Below are 22,834 nucleotides of genomic sequence, written 5' to 3' on the forward strand. Positions count from 1 at the left end.
GCTGACGTGTACATTACAGCATGCTTATATTTGCTAATGAGCACTGAACACAAAGTACAGCTGACGCTTTTACCAAAAATAGAGCATCAACTGAAAAATGACCCAATGATGGCACTTTGGACAAAAAGATTTTCAGTCCAGTAGCTGTCAAGATGTTTGACTTAAAACCATAAATATAAAGGGAAGCATTAGGGTACACCGTGTGTGTTTGTATAAGTGCTCACACTAATACATCCTCAGCATCTGTCAAACATTTCTCATGAAAACATAAGCAAAAGGGGTAAAAAAAATGAGATGACATGAAAAAGGTCACGTAGCGCTGGATGAAGATTTGACCAGATCACTAAAGTCAGTAATGGGGTTCATCTAATTTAGGGTTTAAGAGCGCAGTTTGGACTGAGTGGAAATGACAGAAAATAAAAAGAGAAGTGAGAGGTGGCAGTTAAAGGAGAAGACCAGATAAAAACTGGACAAGGAAATGAGAGAGGGAGGAGGACAACGTGGAGAGAGAGGCACATTCAAATGATTGAACTCTTTAACTCTTTCCTCCATAAAGATGGCGTCTGACAGCCTAACCTGTACCCTTAATGGTGGGTTTTGACACCTCACTATATATTTAATAAAGAGGTAGTTTGAAAACCATTAGAATAGTTTCTGGGTTTTTCCAAAGGCAGCAGGTCTGAAATGTGATAGAAATTGCTTGGCTCAGAAAAGAGCTTCAGGGGTTACTCCAAGTAAGGGGTAAAGGGTTAAAAAGTGCTATGAATGTTATAGGAGCATTGAAAAAGCACAAACAAATTCCAGCTATTTAATGTTTTTTTGTTTAGTTTTTAAATTAATGAATAAAAAACAAAGGAAAAATGTAGAAAAACAACAAGGGAGGGGGGGAGGAAGAGAGTAACAAAAAAAAGGAGTGGGAGACGATAAAACACTCTTCAGTGTCGGACTGTCGGATTCAATCAGGCTGCAGATGAAAAAATCTGCCATGAACCTCAAAATTCCCATTTACAAAAAAAAATGTGAAACATCAAATAGTTATTGTAAAAACACACAAACACACACACACACAAATCATGCACCATGAAACAACTCGAATGGAAAAAAAACCTTCAGATTTGATGAAATGCAGTGCAACCGACACACACACACACACACACACACACACACACACACACACACACACACACACACACACAGCTGTTCTTATTCAGGTAAGCCATGAGCGAGACACATGTAGCAATGGAAAAAGCACCAGAAAGGCTCTGATTTTTTTTTAAAAAAGGTCTTTTTTGATTAAAGGCTGCGGCTTTGCTCACGCACATAATCATCAAACGTGCTGCTCGTGCTTTACGAGTGTCACACTCCATCCCTTTGCACTGCAAATCCACCCCATCCATTTTAACAGAGTAAGACATCCATAAATAGGCTGCTTAATACCATCCATGCATCCATCCATCCATCCATCCATCCATTCGCTTCCGCTTATCCTTTGCAGGGTCGCGGGGGGTGCTGGAGCCTATCCCAGCTGTCATAGGGCGAAAGGCGGGGTACACCCTGGACAGGTCGCCAGTCTGTCGCAGGGCTAACACACAGGGACAGACAACCATTCGCACTCACATTCACACCTAGTGGCAATTTGGATTATCCAATTAACCTATCCCCACAAGCTGCTTAATAGGTAAAAGTTAAAAAGATTATAATTGCTACTTTTTTCACACAAGGAGCCTGAGATTATATTTTTTTGTAAAGAATCCCTGTGATACCAAAATACGTTATTGCTTATGAGTTATGGTAGAACAAAAAGCCTTGATATTCAAAAGAAGAACACTGAATATGTAAATTAAGAGCGTGGAATTTCAAAGAAGGTATCTGTATTTTATTTGATTTGCCAGTGAATCTCACCAGAAAATAAGACAGAAGAAACAGAAGTGGATTATTGTGTTTGTGTATTAAATAATGGTTTGCTGTCTTGGAAAATGTAAAAGCTTAAAAACCAAATCAAAAGATAACTTTTTAAAATAATTTTCAGCTCTGCCAAGCGTTGCCAGCTTTGGTAGCCAATGTGGAATTTTGGACTATGTGTATATGTACATATATATATATATATATATATATATATATATATATATATATATATATATATATATATATATATATATATATATATATATATATATATACATGAAAAAAATAGTGTATTTAATGTTAAAGAACCACAATGTCTACATTTCCCAACGCATTTCACAGGTGACCATCTTTTCATTATTTTTTTAAAAAAGCTGAGAGTTTAATGTCCTTCTGTACTCTATTAAAACACTAAGTGATCTTTAACAATTAGGCATTAAATCATCAGACTGAGCTCGAGCTCAGTGGAGATTTGCTACAATGACGACTTTAATTACACTTTCTGTCATTGATCGCAGGCCCTGGCTTCCCTGGCTTCTCCACCCACCGCTGTACAGGTTGTTTTTTTTTAGCTCAGGGTCAGCATGTTTATAAAAGGGAACAGCACGAGAAACTCTGTAGACTTTGCTTCTCTAAGTGAAGCAGCCACGTATTAAACTTTTATTTTCAGTCAGATAAGCTGGCCTGGCTTCAACCCTAAAGAAAAACTCCAAGATGTTCAGGCAGTCATGACAGCAGAGGTGAAGCCTTCATTACTGGATGCTTTCCTTCCAGTCATCCTTACTTCTTTCCTTTAGTTGATGAAGGGATTAACAGATAACTGAAAGCATATTCAAATGAAGAGCTATGCGTTACCACTTACACTAAAAAAAAAAGCTGTTTGCCTGCAAGGTAGGCACATGGGGGCCCACATGGGGGCCCACACCCCACTGCAATCAACCTTTGTGATGCATGATGGGAAAATAATTACTTTGCCATTAATATATCACACAGGCTATATATATATATAGTTTATCATTATCTTGCCAATACAAGGACAATCAAAGGAGCATGATCCTGTAATAAACAATGCTTTAATATAATTATCGGATCTCTGTTGGCCCAGTGTGAGTGTATTTTGACCTTGCAGGTTAGACTAATGAAATTAGCACCCGTGCGTTTGTGCGCTCTAAGTCCAGTAACGTCAGGATGTGAGAGGGTCGAGTCTGTAGTAGGATTTATTTACCTATGTCGAAGCGGTTGATTCATCAGCGGGGAATCAATTTCTCCACAGCAGGCTGGCTGAGCACACAGTGCAGCATCAGATGCAGCACAAACACCGGGAAAGGAGGGGGGGCACGAGTCCGGGTTCCACCCCTGCAGATGCGGCAGGGAGGCGAGCGAGCTCAGTGGGCTGCCGGCGGGAAGCAGAGCGGCAGACTTCACCTTCCTAACGCGCCGTCCGATGCTTTTCAGAGACAGGAGTTGAAAGATCCTGCAGGGCGGAAGCTGAGGGGGAAAGTGCGACTGAATTGTTGGTGTGCATAATTTTCCTATCTGGCCTTAAAGCTGTTGCCTATTGCGTTTTATCTCCACCGGGTTCAGGAGAGCGGGAGAGATGGCATGGTAAATAAAGTAGTAGCACTCAAACTGAAGAGGTTCAGCCCCCTTTGACAACACAAAAACACCCCTCGGTGGGCATGGAGTGCGGGAGTGTGAGCCCAGTCCAGACAAAAACAACCGACACGGGTCTAATGAGTCATTTGATTAACATTTTACGTGCCTGAGTAGCTTTAAATATTCATAAGGCTTCTGTCAGGCTCATGTTGATGTAACCATAATTTACCCCCACAGTGCCGTTACACATGGCTACATATTGATATTATCCAAATCACGATGCTATCATAGAGAACTGACTCCAAATTTGCAAATTATACTGACAGGGAATTCCCACCTGTTCCTATGAGGAGGAAACCAGTATGTGTGGCAGTTGGTGATCAAGTGTCATTTAGGCCACAGGATTTTAGCTATTCGGTGCTTTAGTGATATGAAAGTAACTAGTTACATTTCCAGAAACAAGTGGCACTCACTGAAAATGGAGTGTATTTATGCCGACAAATGTACGAAAATTATCATAATAAATGCACAGTTTGACAATAAATGAAGCCCTTATTTGATTATAGACATTTTAGGTTTAACTGGCTTTCAAATTTATTTGGGTTTACTTTCGTTTTAATATTAATATATTTATTTCTGTATTTACTTAAGAAATACAAAACTATCAGCCCACCTTTTTATTCTCACATAATTTTTTTACATATTCACTTCATTATGCAAATGAGGATGTTATATAAAGTGGTCACATGTTTACTTTCTAGCTACCAGGTTCATTTAGTAACCTGAGCTAAAGCTAACACCGTCAATCTGCAATAAGTTACGCAATATTCCTTTTAAGACCAAATACTACAAATATAAATATATACAAAATTAAATCCTGTTCAATGCATACAATAATAAACCAGCTCATTTAAAAGATTTTATTTGAAATGATTTTTAAATACAAATAATATAGTTTTTCATTTACAATGACAGTTCCTTTGTAAACAAAAGTGGCAGATAATCATTGGGTAGTCATTTGTCCAAACTGAGGCAACTTGCCGGCCAGTTGCCTGGATAAGGTCTGTCATGGGTGGGATGGCGTATTTTACCTCACTGCATTCTCCCTCCACAGCATAAATCACTGATGCTACATTCTATTGCAGAGTGATAAATACTCAGATTACAATATTACTTGTTAGTGCACACCTGCTCTGAACACAACTACAGATGGGTATAGTTTGCACATGTGAGATTGTGTGAATGCGTATGTGGTGCGAGGAGAGCATGCTTAAACTTTCATCTCTCCCACACTGACATGATACACTAGTAAGCACTGTAAAAAAAAAAAAAAATAAACAAAAAAACAAAACAAAAAACACACAACTGTATGGATATTTGTGGTGATAGATTACACATTACTGAAACTGCCAAGTTGCCAGGATACAGCAAGAGCCCACAGAATTACTCAAAGTAGCTCTGTTCCTTTTTTTTTTCCTTCCCAAAGTCTAACACATGTAAAAATCAAGGTTAGATTACAACAAAACCAGACACACATTTATGTATTACATGATTAACGGAAAAATTATCAATGAAAGTGGGAGCCTGAGCTGCTCTGTGTGCCTCAGAAAAATGGAAAACTCCCAGGTTTGGTTAAAAAAAAACCCAAACTACTCAATCTGACATGGCAGTAACTGCAAACCTAAGCCTGTTCTGCTTAAGAAAAAAAACAAAAAGCAAGTTTAACAGTTTTTTTCCCCAGATGAGCGCTGTGTGTGTCTCTCTAACGGGGATATCATACTCACTTTTACACTCACAATGCACATGCAACTGCAAAATAACTGTACTTATGGGAGGTATTGTGATGACAAAATCAGTGATATGTATCCCAATACTTATGAGCTACAGGTTATCAAATAAAAAGAAAAAGAAAACCAACACTAAAGATTCTTACACAAGAAAATTTTTTTTACTTCTCTCTCAGGAACCAGTGGTGCATAGCACCCAAGGACTTGTATGTTGCAGTATTTTAGTTGTATTCGTAAGGCCTTTTTCAGACAAGGAGTACACACTGGAATGTGCAGCAAAAAAAAAAAAAAAAAAAAAAAAAAAAAAAAAAAAAAAGGAAAAAAGATTGAGATAAGGTAAGTAAATATGTAACGCTCTCTCTCTCTAATACATTTATATATATTTTGACATCAGTATCTTATCCCCAAAAAAGTAAATATCCCAAATGGCTGACTTGGTTGCGACGTCCAAAAGCAGGACTGAACTTCGTGCTTCTGCAGTATAAATGTACAATAGAAAGCATCACTGCTATGGTGCTGAGCATTATTAAAAACAGGAGCAAAGTGTGTTGAGAATGATTTCCATACGGAGATCAGCATTTTTAATTTTGCAGATGGAATTGGCGGTTATACATCCCCACTCCCTGTCAAGAAAAGAAGAAAAGAGCCAATATAATAATAATAATTAGAATTCTAACAATAGATCCTCCAGTCCACAGTGTGTCCATTTGCCATACCTGTACAAAGACACAAGGTTACATACCATTGACGCACTCGCGCGCGCGCGCGCGCGCGCACACACACACACACACACACACACACACACACACACACACACACACACACACACACACCAGGCCTGTTAGTATTCACAGAATTCTCTTCCGCCAGCAGCGGAAAGTGAATAAACAAGTCTCTGTAGAAAAGAGAATTTCGGGGTGTCGGGATTCAGGTCACAGTCCATGACTTTGCAAAGGTTAAATGGAGGAGGGCTCTGTGTGTAGAAACTGTCCCCGGTGACTCTGTGAGTGTTTGTGGCTTCGCTGCTCCTCACTGACTGCTTTCTGGCTTGAGCGGGGTCAGCAGTGAATGTGTGGCCAAGTCCATGAGAGGGTAAAGGGAGGAGGGAGGGGAGGGCTGAGCGCGTACGCACGCGCTCAGTCGTTGTCCTCATCGTCATCTTCACTCTCCTCGATGCCGTCGCTGTCCTCTTGCTCCTCGTCCTCCTCCTCTGTGTCGGGGATGTCCCACTGCGGGTGGTTGTCCAGAATGGCCTTGGCCTCGTGGACCTCCAACTGCACAAACACAAAGCACTTGTGTTATCATCATTGCAATTAACACTTTCGAGTCTGTGCATATTATTTAAGGTGATTTGTAGATTATTACAAATGCTAGCATGTGCCTCAATATGACTTAAGATGCTCTTGGAAAACCGATAAGGAAATATTGTAACACAATACTGGGAAAAATGACCTGTGCACCTACATGAAATGTTAAGGATCACATGGGAATCTAGGAAATGTACAGCAGCGGTTCCTGGTTTACGGCATTTAAAATGTCAATTAAGCAAAAGGTTGCTGGTTTAATTCCAGTTACCTGCTGTGGCGACCCCTTGTGACAAGGAAGCAGCTAAAAATATTGGTGTAATGTATGAAGTATTATATCTGCTGTTAAGTAAATTAACACCAAGCCAACTAATTATCTGACCTCGCTCTGATTTTAAGTGGCTGTCTTTCCCAGTGGTTTCCACTTTGTTATAAAACCACTAACAGCTGACTGGAATATTTAGTAGTGATTAAATTTCACGAATGGACTTGTGCCATCACTGTATCAAAACACCGTGAGCTCTTGAGAGTGACCCCCTTTTTTTGTTGTTTTTTTAAAAAATGTTGTTAGAAGTCCGCATGCTAATACTTTTGGCAATATAGAGTATATATTCTCCAATATATCTGATTTTTTAAATATATTAGTCTTAAAAATTCTCTCTGTTAGGCTCTAGTAAAGAGCCTGCAAGTGTTTTAACTCTTTCTCGCCAGTGCATCATTTAATTTATGCATTTAGTGCTTGGCCCACATGTTGTGCTTTATGGTTATTATGGATAACCTCCTCTCTGCCTGCAGAAGCGCTATCGGCCACTGACAATGACTGACAACTTTCATATAACACAAGGTCATTGAAAAATATATATAAAAGATGTAGTGCCAACCAGAATCCCCATTCAAAGATGTTCTACACATTTTTTTGTGTAGAACATCTAAATACACATCCAAATACTGGATGAAAATTAGGTACTAAACAAGTCATTTTATAGTATGTCTATCCGACATTGGCATTGACATTTTTTCCACTGCAAGCACCACATGCTTTCAGAATGAAACCAATCTCATATTAGGTTCAAGTCTAATTTGAATAACATTGATTTGAAGATCCTGCATTTTAAGATAAAGGTGAGCAGCTATGAAATAAATAAATTCTTGACCGGTAGAAGAAACACCAAACCTTAAGTGCACTTAAAGTGAACTGCCTACAACAATACAAATCATATTGCTTCTGGCTAGCAGTCAATACCCTCATTCCTAACATCTTGGCAGCAATCAATACCATTGTTCAGTGAGCCTCAGCTACATTTGGCTGCAGCTGGTGGGTTTATTATTCCAGCCACTTTGGTAGCGAAAACCCATCATATCCCGGACAATTTGAACTGATTGGCTGACGGAAGGCCCCCCCATTTACACACACTAATAAAAAGGCACACACATACACACCTTGAGTGGTTTGATCTGGTCCAGTCCTAAGTAGGAATCAGAACGAAGGATAACAGAATATTGGTAGTTGCCCGTTTTGGAGGGGGCTGAAAACTTGAGCTCCACCTGGAAAAAAAACCATGGAGACACACACACACATATAAACATGTTAATTTCATGTTTCTTGATTTGATGGTGTAAAAGAGAGATTAAAACTCCCTTTAACCAAATCTAATCACAGAAGCATTCAATGTGCAGTATATAACTGTATGACTCAGAGCACTATTGTTTTATGTATTAATTATAGCTGCAATGCTGGATTGTGGCCAAAATCCTGCGATTGATGCGAAAATACAATAGTCTCCATGTAAACAAAGCCGACCTGTTTCCATCCCCATAGAAACCACTAATGCAAGCACCAAAAGGAGGCAAAGGACAAACGCTGTGAATATTATAAACTTCTGCAATCTGCTGTCACCAATGATGTACAATCATCTAGCAGCAGAGGGCCACAGCGTGGTAGGTAATTACAAATGAACTGCCGCACGATGATGGGGTCCAACTGTAAATATTAGACCAACATTGCCTCAGGCTATGATTACTATGTTGCGCAATTACATATGGAAAACAGCTCATTACGAGCACAATGAACCTAATTATTATTCAGCGTGCGAGCAGAGAATGAGCTGTGATCATAGCCACTATTAACTGTCCTGGCCAGAGATGAAAGCACGGCGTATTAACAGTCATGCAGCGAGAAACAACAGAAGGAACTGCTGAAGTGACAGGCTAATGGATTTCTTGACAGTGACCTGCAACGCCTCTTATTACCATCCTTGAGAGCGGGGGTGGCCAGTCATGCACGCTTAAAAACGGCCTTGTTAAGCTTTTACCTTCACATCAGTCTGTGCTGGTGCTGCTGAGCACCAGGATCAGTGGTGCAAATTGTGCAAAACAAACACAGACACACACTACTCTGAGGAAATAATGACAAGTGACACAAGTGCAAAGGGTTGCTTAGCAACAGCATGTGCAAGGGGTTACAAGAAACATAAGCACACACTAACTTATTAAGACCTTTTTACCTCACATGCATTACTGTGTAATCCAAACGATACTCACAAAGTATTTTGATACAAACACAATGAACTGACTGTACAGTGCTGGATCTGATGATCGTGTACATTTCTACTTTTTTAATTAAAAACAATAACAATATAAAATATAAAATCATACAATTTAAAATAACAATTGTGCTGATTAATTAAGTGTAAATTATCGACCATGATGTCACCGCGTCAAATTATTTCTATGAAAAGATCCCAAATTCTCCAAAGAGTCATCTGGCACAGGCACACGCTCACTTCCTGTGTGTCAGTTAAAATTCTAGTGCGGCAATCTCACCTCTTCTGTGTCTTTTAGCGTGCACACGTGACTGGGCATGGAGACGAGGGTATGCTCTCGGCGGTCAGCAATGTAGAGCCACCACCACTCCTGCTTCTCCTCTGGAAAGTAGAGACTGTAGACCGGGTGTGTCACCTTTGACTTGGTTTCTAGCAGGGCCCGCTCTCGCCGCTGGATGCTTTGTTGCAACGCTTCCCACTCCTGACAGGGAGGGGAGAAAAGAGTGACGGTTAGATTGGATAGAGCCTTTCCCTTCCATTTATCAGCTGGACCTTAACACTATAGGCTTTTAAGTGATAAAGCTCCTGCTGCTAAACCTACGAATGACATATGCATCCGATTAACGCTCTCTGACCTCCTCGTCGTCGCCAGCCATCTCGTCGACTTCTGTGTCGCTCTGTTTGTCGCTGTCTTCGTCTCTTTCGCTCGGAGAATCCTTGTTGGCTTCGCCCTCGTCTGACTCGCTGCCTTTGTCTGACCCATCATCATCTTCCTCCTTTGTCGCCACAGTTGCTGCTGCTGTTGTTGTTGTTGTTGCGGCTTCCTGCGACACCAGTATCAATAATGAAAAGTTATGCTGAAAGCACTGTTGTTTTAAATAATCATCTGACAGTAGGTGGATGCTGGTGTTAGTTTAATTCAGGTGTAACTAACTGAGTGAGTGGCTGCTTACATTTCCTGCCACGGTGCCATTGGCCTGCTTGTTTTTGGCAGGAGCAGGAGTGGCTTTCTTCTTGGTTAACTTTTTCTTCTTGGACTTGGCTGTCTTTTTAGCCCCTTTATTCTTGTTCTGCCACACTTTGGGTTTGGCTTTACTTGTGTCTCCTTGCTTCATATCAGACACACAAAAAAAGAAAACGTGAACATGATTCTTTGAACCATTAAACTTTTACAGCTTTTAAGTTGCCCAAGCAAACTGAACATAAACTGAGCCGAAATGGTTTCTGCATGTGTGATCTTACCGCTTCCTCTGTAGTGGCAGTCTCATCTCCTTGACACGGCACTGGCTCTTGCTCTTGTTCAAACATGTCCTACACACACATCAACAAGCAGAGTTAACTGATGCTATCCAGCCATGTTTTCAGTCAACAGTGCACTCTAATGGTGATCCACAGTAGTGCATGTGCAAGGCAGCAGAACCTGCTTTCTAGTAACTTATTGTTATGTCAAGTATTACGTAGGTGTTGAGTCACACGGAAACATTTCTTACCGCCATCCGTTTCCTGTTTAAGGTGACGGTTACTGTGACGATTGAGCCTGCCGTGATGTTACTACTGTCTTCATCATCAAGGACTGCAAAAAAAACACCCCAAAACATTAATGTCTAAAAGTTGAACACAGAAAAACATAATGTGCACACTTGTGCCAAAAGATAAAACTCTAAATGATCAGCAGTTCAGCCAAACCGCACTAAAGCTTACAATGCTTCTTCTTACAGCCATACAGAAACAACCATAATTTTTCTTCATTAATCCATCTTCCACATCTACAGTAACATGAAACTGAAGTCGAAATCAAAGTAACATATTTTTCCCCTACCCTGTAGTGTAATTATGCATCTTCCTTGTTTTTTATGTCGGTTTTGTAAGCATCAGCTTTAGAAACATTTACCAAAATGAGAAAATATACAAATATTCGATATCCACTTTGTTAGGTACACCTGTTTAACTGCTCATGAATGCAAATATTCTATCAGCTGATTACATTGCAGCAACTCAGTAGATTTGGGCATGTATGGTCAAACTGAGCATCAGAATTAGTGAATAAAGGTGATTTAAGTGACTTTGTTAGTGCCAGACAGGCAAGTCTGAGTATTTCAGATCAGATGCACAGCACTCTCTAGGATTTACAGAGAATGGTTTGAAAAACAGGAAATATCCAGTGAGTGGCAGTTCTCCTGGAGAAATTGCCTTGTTGATGCCCGAGGTCAGAGGACAATGACCAGACTGCTTTGAGCTGATAGGATGGCAACAATAACTCAAATAAAGCACCCGTTACAAGCAAGGTATGCAGAAGAGCTTCTCTCAACACACCACACACGCTGAACCTTGAAGCTGATGAGCGATAGCAAAAAAAAAAAAAAAAAAAGACTGAGGGTGCCACTCTTGTCAGCCAAAAACAGACAACTGCAGCTACACAGCCTGCACAGGCTCAGCAAAATGGGCTAATAGAAGATTGGAAAAATGTTGCATGGCCTGATTCGCCTCTGCTTCTGCTGCGCAATGCAGATGTTAGGATTGGGATTTGCTGTAAATAACACAAAAGTATGGACGCATGCTGCTGCTGGTGGTGTAATGGTGCAGGGGGATATTTTCTTGCCACACTTTAGGGCCCTTAGCACAAGCTGAACATTGTTTAGACACCACAGCCTCCTATTGTTGCTCACCATGTCCACCCTGTATGATCATAGTGTACCCATCTCCTGACGTCTACTTCCAGCAGGACAACACACCATGTCACAAAGGTTAAATAATCTCAGATTTCTTTACTAAGTATAACAATGAGTTGACTGAGCAGACCTAAAACCAACAGAACACTATTGAGATTGTGAAAAGGAGCATCATGAATGTGCAGCCCAGCATTGAGTCAATGACATGAAGCGTTAAGTCAGTTCTAAAGGACGAAGGAGTCCAAACCAATGCTCACAAGATGTCTCTATTAAAGTGGTCAGTGAGTTTATGTTACACTCCCCCCCCCCCACTTTCCGGTTACAGCTTCCCATTCCCCTGAGGCCCCCCACAAGACATGACAACATCTACAGCCTGTCACACTGCCACAAGCATGAGCCTCTTGTCACAGGTAGACAGATGCTTGACTCTGCACAGTGATACTGTTGGCAGTTGTAGTTTGGTAGAAAGAAAAGGTTCCTACATGAAACTCCGCACAACAAGATTTGTTCAGTAACAATGTCATGATGTCAATGGCATTTCCTCACACTTGGGGTGTGCACAGTTCCATATTTACATCCAACACATCCAATAAATAAATAAATTTAAAAAATGAGCAACTCACACCAAAGCAACATTAACCTCCTACACTGAAAAAAAGGGACTGGCCATCTCTTGGATTTATGTAAGCATCTTGCATGCATTTAACACAATTGCCTCATGTTTTAAAGTTAAATGTAACTATATAGTGTAAAAACTACATGATATGCAGAAAGGGTGTATTAAATTGTTCATATCATGTTCAGGTGACGTAAGTCAATAAGATAGCAACGTTAAATCTCGTGAAACCACGCGTGATTTCATCTCGCGGGCTTTGGATCGTGGTTTAAAAAAGGCATCCATCTCAGTCAAGTCGAGCAGCCAACTCTACGTTTTTGGTATGTCTTGATTTTTTGAATTCATTTTTACCATAATTCAGCCAAATGTAGTTAAACGTCTAGAGTGTCGCCATGTAACATGCTAAAAAAGAGCCGTTAGCTTATTTGCTGTTTTATCTGTTGTCAAAGAATTGGCGCTTTTTCATTTGAATTTGTCTTTGGCACAAGAGCCGTAATATCACATTAAACCTAATTACGAGGCACTCATAACATAATTTGGTTTTCTGTGTGAATAGATTTGTCAACTGACTCTTCAGTTACATTGTGTATTTACTGCACCGTGGTGTTAGTGAGATTTTGGACATTGAACAGCTTTAGCTAATATCATCAGCGGCATTATGCTAGCTTACATCCCTACCCCTCCTGCCCTCACCTGCTGTCCTTTTGTTTTTGTTTTTTTTGCTGCACATTGAGAGATGACCTCTATTCTGCATTTCACCAGGAGTCAGCTGATGGATTGTGGGTTCAAGGTGTTATGGTAAGAAAGTATATTCTATTTTCGTTTCTGTAACTTAATTATAATAGGTTTTTTATAATTATTAGGTACATGCATACTCACCCTATTAATACAACTGAGAGATCCAAAATCTGCCATAGGTTTAACTTATACCTGTATGTATTGCCAGAAAGGTGATTACTGGACTCGCATTAATGCACACTTGAACTGAAATGAGGTTGTAACTTGTGGGTTGTTGGGTTGCAAATCAGAAACAAACATCTTTGGATTTTTTTTAATCCCATAAGATCTGGAAACACAGTTTTTATTCAACAAAACATTACTGATTAACCAAGCACAGTGCCTGCTGTTATTTCAAAATAATTTTATGTCATTTCAGATAAAATGCAGCATTCCAGTGCATCCCAACCATGCCTTTACAGTCAAGGTTTCTGACGGAGCGGAGTTTTTCTCTGACAGTCTGCTGAAAGTGTTTGCAAAGTGATCGGGGGAACAGGGCACAAAGCTAAAGGATGTAGCTGCCATAATGACAGTAAGAACTTTAAAATTCTTTAACTACAAAGTGTATATGTATTGCATTAGGTCAGTAAAAGATTTTTATGCTACATCCATTGAAACAGTCAACTATTACCTGTGAGTAATGATTCCACTAAAAGGATGCCATAATTTTCGTCATGCATTTACTGGCCCACTGAGAAAAAATTATCTTTTTTTTAAAAATAAATGTTCTGGAAACTATATATCCATAAAGTTGATGTCAAACAGGAACTTTTGATATTGCTTTGTAGATGCTGGTGTTGCATGTTGACTGGTTTAAAAAGTCAAGAGTTTTTGTCTGGGATCATTTTCTTCTGTGCTACTGAAAAGTTCACAAATCTCTGTTTTCTTTGTTATAATAGTCAAGGATGACATTAATGCTCGGAGTCCCTCATCAAAGTGCTCCGCATCTGTGTGAAAGACAATTGCAACATCTTGGTGCAGGAGTTCATGGTGAGTGTTTTATGAGTAGATTGTGGCTTTGCAACATTTAAAAATGCATTTAGTTATCCACTTGATCCTCATTGGACTGGTTAGGACCAGTAGTCCTCTTTAATAATTTGAAGTTCACATGAGGCCTGGTAGTGAACTCGGCCGCCGGCCCTTGAGGCCCCATCCCCACCCCTGTATTAGGGGTCACATCAGTGTGAAAAAACTTTAAATTTGTCATTCTAATGAACAAAGGAAAATCCCACCAATATTTATATTAGCTTTTGTTTGAAAAAATGACCAACTGACCAACAGCTAACCAAATTGTGGGGCTGAAAGTCTAAATTCTAACATCTTCTGAGTGACATAACCTGGATTTCTGATGGGCCGGTGTCTTTCTAACAAAAACTAATGTAAAGCATTTGAAATTATTATGTTTTTCACCCTCTCTTAGAAACTCTGTTAGACCATGAATGGCAGCATGGCAGGCCACTCTTTGGCTATAGCTATTTACTATGTTGCTTGCATTGGTTTAAATTACTCTAACATTAGAACTGGTAGATTCAAAAGAGATGAGTTTAAAAAGGAATCTTAAAGAAATGTTTTGTGTTTAACCAGGACTTGACTGAGGCCACTGCACAGATTGAGAAAACCACAATGAACATCTGTCTCCAGAGGATGCGGCAGGCAATGACTTTTCTGATGTTCTTCAAGATCTGGATAACGTGACCTTTGCAGTAGCCATGCTGTTTGGACCTTTTTTATTCCTTCAACATGAGTTACCCATCACAACTCTGCTACACTTTTGAGGTGATTCAATGGGTGGTAATGGAGTTGGATGCAACTCAGCTCTCAAGAAAAGCTCACAACTAAGACAAAACTGCTCCTGCAACGAAGCTCACTGTTATGCATGTGAGGTGACCAGCTCTAGGTGAGAGGACATTTAAATCTCACACTTGTTCTGCTGCATTTTTGAAGCTCAATTCCAGGAACGGATCGCAGGGTTCATTTTTATATACTCTGCAACTGCCATGAGGACGAGCCGTTTTTTGTTGTTGTTTGTTTTTCCTTTTGCTCTGTACAAGTTCTGTTTGTCTGTTTGGCAGCATTTTTAAATTTCTCTTTGTATTTTTTCTTTCTTTTACTAGTGAAGAGATGTAGCGTGAACAGTTATACAGTCTAAATATCCCATATGGGTCGTGTGAAATGGTATTTTCAGTTTCATTCAGTTGAAGTAAAGAACGTTGAATATTTCTAAGTGTGCTGTTTTGAACCAAGATGTCACAGTATGATCAGTGCTGTAATTTTTGACAGTCACTGTATCAATGTTATTTTTGCGTCTCTTGAATAAAGGTTTTGACCTGCAAGTGCTAATTTCTTTAGTTATTGGGGTAAAATGGGTAGTGTTAATAGGAAGGTGTTTGCCAATTCAGTAACCTAATTTAATGTTAATGGAAACTAACATTACCTCAAATTGTTTAGTCATAATTGTTGTTTAACTGAATCTTGACGTTAGAGGCCTTAAATAGAATGTTTTGTATTGTTCTTTCCCAACATTTTTCAAAAGAAACAGTCCAATTTCTTTGCTGTGATTGATTCCAGAGAACACGGAAGAACTGACATTATTTAACTGTTGATTTATATAGATTCAGTAGAGGAGTAATGTCAGTTTAATTCTTTACCTACTGTCAATGCAGTGAAATTAGACATTTTGTTTTGAAAGGTTACTGGTGGATGCCAGCAACCATCTTGGAAGAGAACAATACAATCTGTTATAAGGCCTCCATTTGAAAATTGTGTATTTGATACTAGAATATAATAGCAAAATGTAATTTGAAGATAACATGTAGTATTTAAGTGACCAAGTAGTATTGGGTAAAAGTTATTGAATCGTGTTGGGATAACGTGAGAAAATTGTGAAGGATTAAAATATTCCAAGAGCTCAAATTACTTCATCAAAACATGTTTAAGTCACATTTTATCAACACAAATTGCACAAGTTTATTGAACATGAATAAATTGTGTTAATTTAACTCAATTGTTTAAGTTGCTGCCAAAGCAAAACATCTGTGTGCAACAAATGTCCACCATTGAATTAAGTAAATCCAACAACATATTTTTTTCAGTGTAGGACCTGGCGTCCACATATGTGGACATCGCATTTTGGGTTGTCTAGACCAAAATACTAAATGTTACTCTACAAGGGCCTGATATCCACTTACCAGGACATTATGCTGTCACTGTTCTATCAAAATTTAAAAGCGAATATCCTCATATGTGGATCTCATTTTTCTCAGAAACGAAAATAAGGTACAAAAAAAAAAAAAAAAAGAAAAAAAAAATCATGCAATTCTTTGTTTTTACATTCATCAGATCCCAATCAGCCCAAATAGCAAAGAGAAATTAAAAATGCATGCCATGAAAGAGTTCGTTTCTTAGGAGGTTAATGGATATACAGCACTAATGGCCAGAGAACAGTCTGTTAAAAAAAAACAGCAGATCAGACTATCAAAGGTCTGCTATGAACAAACAAAGTGTGTTTTTAAGGACTGACCCTGCAGTTTGATATCCATGGTGATGTGAGGGAAGCTGGCCAGCACAGCCATGACCTCGTCGTACTTCTCCTCTCCAAGGAAACGCAGCATGTTTCGTCTGTCGGAGTCCTTCAGACTCACCAAGTCCTGGAGGGTTCGCACCTTATACTAAAGTAGGGAGGAGGAAGAGGATGGCAGTGAGAGAATACGTGACCTGTCGACCATAAAACATCTTTATCTCCCATTATATTACACACAGTATGCGGGCACATGCAAACTTTCGTTAGATACCTTTTTAGAAATGCAGTATCGGAGGTGCTCCTCTTCAAAGTGAGGCAGCTGCAGCAGCGGTGACTTTGACTCCTTCAGGCCCTGCACTATCATCTGGGTCAATTTCATACAGTTCTCTATGGTCACCAAGCGAGGAGCACTGAAACCTGAGGAGCGACATTAGCATTTATGGAAAAGTATACAAAGATTTCATGATGTTGGTAGCACCAATAGAACTAAAAAAAAAAAATGTATAACAGTAGTCAAAGAGCTGTAATAATGTGTAGTATATATGCAAACCTCTGCTGTTGGCCATAAAAATAAGCTGACAGCCCACATTGATCATCTCCTGGAGAAGCGCTGGAGTCTTTTTCACCACAAACCTCTGATCTGGAACAGAAACATATAACATTTTATTTAAAGAGCCAGTGAAATTTATCAAAAGCACTGAATGAAGCGCTGCATTGTTTATCTGATGTAGAAAAGGATATATTATTATTTGTGTTATATTCTATTCTAAGATGAAGCCTCATTTATTAGCTCCTGATAAATGAGGCTTCATTAATCTTTTGAACAACTAGGCCAGATCTACTTGACGATTAAACAAGCATAATTAGTAAAAATGTAAAATTCCAGTGAGTATCATTCAGCATGTGTCCTACCTTCCTCTAATTCCTCAGACACGTCCATGCGGGCCAAGTGAGCTAACACCAACACCCTGGCCTTCAGACTGTAGGGATAGTAGAACGGAGGCTCCTTCTTCTTCACATTGATATTTCCTAATTCACGGATCAACTATGGGAGAGTTGGGAGGCAGTCATTATAACATACTGTATTGTACAAAAATATCATCTTCCACGTTGCGTGCTGAATTCTGGGTTACTGGCAATGAACTTCAATCACACAAGAAATAAAATCGCAATGAGAACGCTCTTTTCCTTCTTCATCTCCAAAACTTCCATCTCAAAAACAACATCTGGACATAACACCCCCCTCAAACCAAGTTTCTTCTCTTATGAAGCTTCTTTCACACAAGCAAACTTCTGTTTTTACCTGCGGCACTTCAACGTTGTCTGTGGGTCTTATGGTTGCTTCTTTATTGTTGCGAGGATCGAATTCGAGTGCTGCCGTCAACACCATGATTAACCCTGGAGGCCAGAGTCAGCCAAAATTACAATTTGTTAATGCAATCAGGAAGAAGACCGAATTTATATCAACATAACCTTTGCTGAATAAAGTAAAGCATGTGCAATGCTACAGAACTTCCGAATATGTGAACCAGAAACTCACGTTTCATGTTCATATTCGGTGTCTTGCACATGAAATGCATAAAGAGCTGGGTAGTGTTGATGAGGATCTGGTCTCCACTGTATCGGATTGAGCGGTACCACCATGTCCCCTAAAGTACAAAGAAAAAGAACAACCAGTATGAGAAACACAGATTATAACAATACAAGGCTTTTATTTCCATATGAAATCATGATGAACACTTACCACAACAACAGGAAGGATAACCATAAAGGCAAGTCCATACACCAACAGCACCTATAAAATGAAAATAAAGCAGTTCGATCCAACCAAGTCTTTCAATTTGATCTACAATAGCCCGCATAGTGTTGTTTTTTTTTTAAATAAAGTATGGTTTTTTGGAATATATGGGCTCTCTGCTATTAAGAAAAAATAAAAATCACAAATGATATTTATCAGTTAACTCTACAATGAAATAATGGACAAATACCAGCATTGAGTTCTTCTGGTCAACAATCCAGGCAGGCAGGGCAATGCCAAAGCTGGTTGCTAGAAAAGGGAGACATAAGAGGCAATGGAATTAAACAGGAAAATTCCCTTTATACATGCTGAAAGCAATCTTTCTGCAAAAGCACTCCTCTGTGTCGCACATTACTTGTAAGGGTGAGCAATCTAATGATACTGTGTTGTTGATGATCTAAAATTGGCATATGAAACAGTATAATCAGCTCATTTAAACTTTTCTACACCACGTCTACCATGGCTGGTAGTGACACAATGAGAGTGATGCTCACTGGGTGCACTACTGATCCCTGATGTGCAACTTGAATAGCAAACAGAAGACAGAATGGCAGGTGAAGATGACTCCGCAGTGTGGAAATGATTTGGATGCTCAGTAACTGAATGCAAAGTTGGCAGGGAATCTGTTGGGACAACCTGTAATCTAATCACAATCTTGTTCTACCATGTTGAAAATTGATCTTCAGTGAAGGCAGTATCGAAGTAATCAGCTAGTCTGATGACTCAGACACTCGAGGCAACGGTTTAATTTTCTGGGGCTTCAGGTGTGGCCGGAATGTCTAGAGAATAGATAATGGATCAAGACTTCCTGTTCAGTGCATCATAATTGTGTACAAATCCGGATACAGTTTTAAAAAGCTAATAAAAAGTCAAGTTGTTTTCAGATGATGTGACTGTTTAAAGATAGCACAAAGTCTCTTTTTTGCTCTCCTCCCTGTTTGTCTGCATGCAGCCAAGCCTCCTCAAAAAACTAAAACTAGAAAACTCCACTTACGAAATCCAAAAGTGTGCTTTCATTCCATTAGTGGAGCCGCACAGACAAAGAGTGTGTGTGAAAGTGGAGCAAACTCTTTTTCGTATCATCCCTGCTCTTACTGGACTGTGCTGTTTCAAATGATTTACTACAAGTTAACAGGTAACTGTTTCACCAGCATCAGTGGAGAAGGTGCACCAATGCATTAAACTGGTGTGCATTAGAGAAGCTTCACTTACCTCCTGGGCCGTCAGGGTTTCCATACATTTCCCAGTTCTGCCTTGACTGTTCATTGGTTAGACTGCAGGGGGGAAAAAAACAAAAAACAGATTATTTGATCAACCTAGAACTCTGGGCTAGAAGATGTAATCTGGCTGGCATGAACAAAGTCAAAACCACAATGATACTTACGCAGCATAAGCCTTAGCAATTCTCATGAATGTGGCCTCATCGCCACCTTTGTCGGGGTGATACTTGAGTGACAGTACACGGTACTGCTTCTTGATTTCTGACAGCGATGCACCCTGAAACACAAATACACCACATGTAATGTAGGTAACAAAGACAATCAGCCCAAATTTAAAGAAGACTGAGAAGTCCCAGAAATCCAGAAAGACACGTTTTGAGCTTGAGTGAGATGTGGAAGTAATACAAAAAATAAAAATGTAACATTAAGGACTTCAGTGGCTTTGCAATAAACCATTTGTTTTGTGTGTGTTTACCGGGTCCAAGCTGAGGACTTCATATGGATTATACTCCTGGTACTCTCTGTCCAGCTTAGACACCTTGTAGGCCAGCAGCAAAAACACGAGCCACCCAAATAACAAGGCTGCTTTCCTGAAAATGTCAGCACACAAACAGGAAACATGAATAAACATCTGGGCTATAGAGCCCACATGAGACATCTGTCATTTTCAGAAACACTTCCAATGACTAGATCACATTAATATAACACTGCAACTGAAATGATCTTTACCATTTAAAGCTACAAACATTCTATCATAATTTGAAACACTAAAAGCAAATTTCAACCCAACACATCCAAACACAAGGACATGCCACGTTCTGACATTGTTGTTTGTTTAATATTTATGCATTGAAGTTGAACTTGTTACCATGACAATGACAAAAACCTGTGGCCTGCTCTGCAGCATCTGTTGCCATGACGACAGCTCACTAGCCAGAGTTGTCTGAGTTGCTCGACCAGAGAAATACATGATGGATTCTTATAATAAACACGATCCCGATGATACACTTGTGAGAGGGAAACAGATACTGAGATTTTGAGAGTGAGGCTGAGATGATCGCTTTGATTTTTTCCACCTCGGTAAACAAGCTGTGTGCTTCCACCGTCTTCTGTACGAAGAGCAGCCAAGCAAGGGAAGGCTTTATAAATGCCAGTTGTTAAATACTGGGCGTAAATACAGGATGTGGGTCTAGTGAAGGCGCGAGAGAGGAGTAAGTGGGAGTAAGAAGCTGTTAAACCACGCAGAGCGAATAAACAGCTCTTAGAAGACAGGGTGATGTTAAGATAAATGTTAAGCAGTGCAGCTAAATGTTTACAGCCACAGCACAAGTCACATGCAAACAACAGAAACTGCACTCATGCCAAAAGCAAGTTCTTATACGCACGCAGAAAGAGAATATTCAGTCTGACCATAACATATACCGCAACACATTCTGTGTCAAGCTGCATAAACCATCGGAGTGAATCTATATGCTGTCAGAAACAGGTACAGTATCGAGACGATGTCTGAGTGATCACAGTGTTAACAGCTTGGGTTAGTCAATCCTAAATAACAGCAGCGATGTGACGTTCAACAAGTAGGCAAACAACCAAGCATGCAAGCTTGTTATTATACTGTCCAGGAAGTGTTGTCCAAATATAAGTCAACATATTTATATGCAAGTCGTGATCCTCTTTCAGCTGGTCCTTTTAGCGGTCACCAAAGCAAATCATATGCCTCCTTGTCACCCTAGCCCTAGCTTCCACACCAACCCTCTGAATTCCACCTTCACTACATCCGTGAATCTTCCCTGTAAAGAATACAAAGATAGTGTTATGAAGGACTTCAAACTAAAACTTCTTATGGCTTCGGTGTAACGCATGATAGAGTCCCATTCATAACTGAAGTCTCGAACCAGTTATAAATAAGACATTCGCTTTCATAGATGTTACCTCCAGAAAAATTCTTTAGAAAGGGAAGCTGAGGAAATCCACCAAACAACAAGAAAAGCACGTGTGGGACGAGCTACTATAAGTACAAACCCAAAGTTCAATTCAGCAGACTCACTTTAGTGTTGGCACGATGCTCTGCTGCGACTTCATCAGCCTGAGCCGATACCACAGACACCTGCCGTGCACCCTCCGTAGGCTCTTTAGGCGCAGTTGTTCTGAGACAAGAGGAAGCACATTAGCAGTATGAAAACAGCCACAATCAGTATGCATAACAACAATGCAACAATTCAGTGAGATTGCCTGGCTGCACAGAGCCACTACTGTGCCAGGGGGAGGGTTTATTAATGTTGTTTACTTCAATCAGCTCGAATTTTGTATTTCTCCATCTTCAATCCTATTGCAGAAGATGGACAAATAATGATTTTATGAGTTTAGTGGCTCTGTGTTTATTAACTTCCATAAATTATCTGAGGTCACTACGATAACCGGTTTACCTGCCAGTCAGATTCTCCCAGTCAGCTACTCCCAGTAGACCAGCTGCATAAAGTTTGCTACCATAACTTATATAACAGCTTATGCTGGCTGCATTCTGTGGACTAGCATAGAGTCTCGCTAAGGTAGGGAGCTATCAAGAGGAGGTCAATAAAAGCGCAAAGGAAAGCTTAAGCGCGTGCCAGAGTGACGCTGGCTTTTGGTGTTTTAGCTGTGCTGTTAGCTCATGTTTCCAGGCGCCTGTGTCGCTGGGTTTCACTGCAAAGCTCCTGGAGATAGACCCAAATGGAGGCTAAATCGTGGCCGGCTGGTAGCCGTATACGAGCCAAAAATACCGCCAGAAAACTTCATGTTAAGTTAGACAGTTAAGTTAGCTCAGTTAGCACTGAGCCACACAGTCAGGCCTTACCAGCATTTTGATCCCGGGGCCAGAGGTAATATGTGGCCGGGATCACAATAAGTCCGACGAAGGACGTTAGGAAATAGAAAAAGGTATTGCCGCTGTCATCGTACTGGAACTGTTGCCCGGCCATTTCGTAGCGGCGCTTAGGTCGCCCTTCTTCTCCACCGCTGCTCTTCCCCCTTCAAGCCCAATGTGTGATACCTGACAGACCGTTAGCAATCCAGCCAAGAGAGCTCGATGCTATGGATGCATCGGTGTACGTGGTGTACGCC

The 22,834-nt window shown here is 40.1% G+C and overlaps 1 protein-coding gene and 1 long non-coding RNA gene across 4 annotated transcripts; one reads left to right on the forward strand and one right to left on the reverse strand.

Annotated features, from left to right (window-relative positions):
- Positions 1–5,427: 5,427 nt before the first annotated feature.
- On the reverse strand, positions 5,428–22,834 carry sec63 (SEC63 homolog, protein translocation regulator). The gene is made up of 20 exons (XM_080883750.1): positions 22,569–22,834; positions 21,783–21,882; positions 20,211–20,325; positions 19,900–20,012; positions 19,728–19,789; positions 18,706–18,764; positions 18,462–18,512; positions 18,258–18,366; positions 18,021–18,115; positions 17,630–17,762; positions 17,268–17,357; positions 16,989–17,134; positions 16,718–16,865; positions 10,626–10,708; positions 10,378–10,446; positions 10,089–10,244; positions 9,771–9,959; positions 9,416–9,616; positions 8,033–8,137; positions 5,428–6,562 (listed from the first exon to the last, which is right to left on the reverse strand). Exons 1-20 carry the CDS (start codon positions 22,690–22,692, stop codon positions 6,425–6,427), a joined length of 2,286 nt encoding a protein of 761 aa, XP_080739876.1. The 5' UTR covers positions 22,693–22,834; the 3' UTR covers positions 5,428–6,424.
- On the forward strand, positions 12,454–16,267 carry LOC308397690. Of its 3 annotated transcripts, none has more exons than XR_013971826.1 (5): positions 12,454–12,740; positions 13,155–13,218; positions 13,577–13,729; positions 14,097–14,187; positions 14,782–16,267. It is a non-coding gene; the product is annotated as an uncharacterized lncRNA (long non-coding RNA). The 3 variants fall into 3 exon arrangements; XR_013971827.1 differs by having other exon boundaries at positions 12,455–12,487; positions 12,609–13,218; XR_013971825.1 differs by having other exon boundaries at positions 12,454–13,218.

Source organism: Rhamphochromis sp. 'chilingali', assembly GCF_963969265.1.
Source record: "Rhamphochromis sp. 'chilingali' genome assembly, chromosome: 5".
In the NCBI taxonomy this organism is placed as follows: Eukaryota; Metazoa; Chordata; class Actinopteri; order Cichliformes; family Cichlidae; genus Rhamphochromis; species Rhamphochromis sp. 'chilingali'.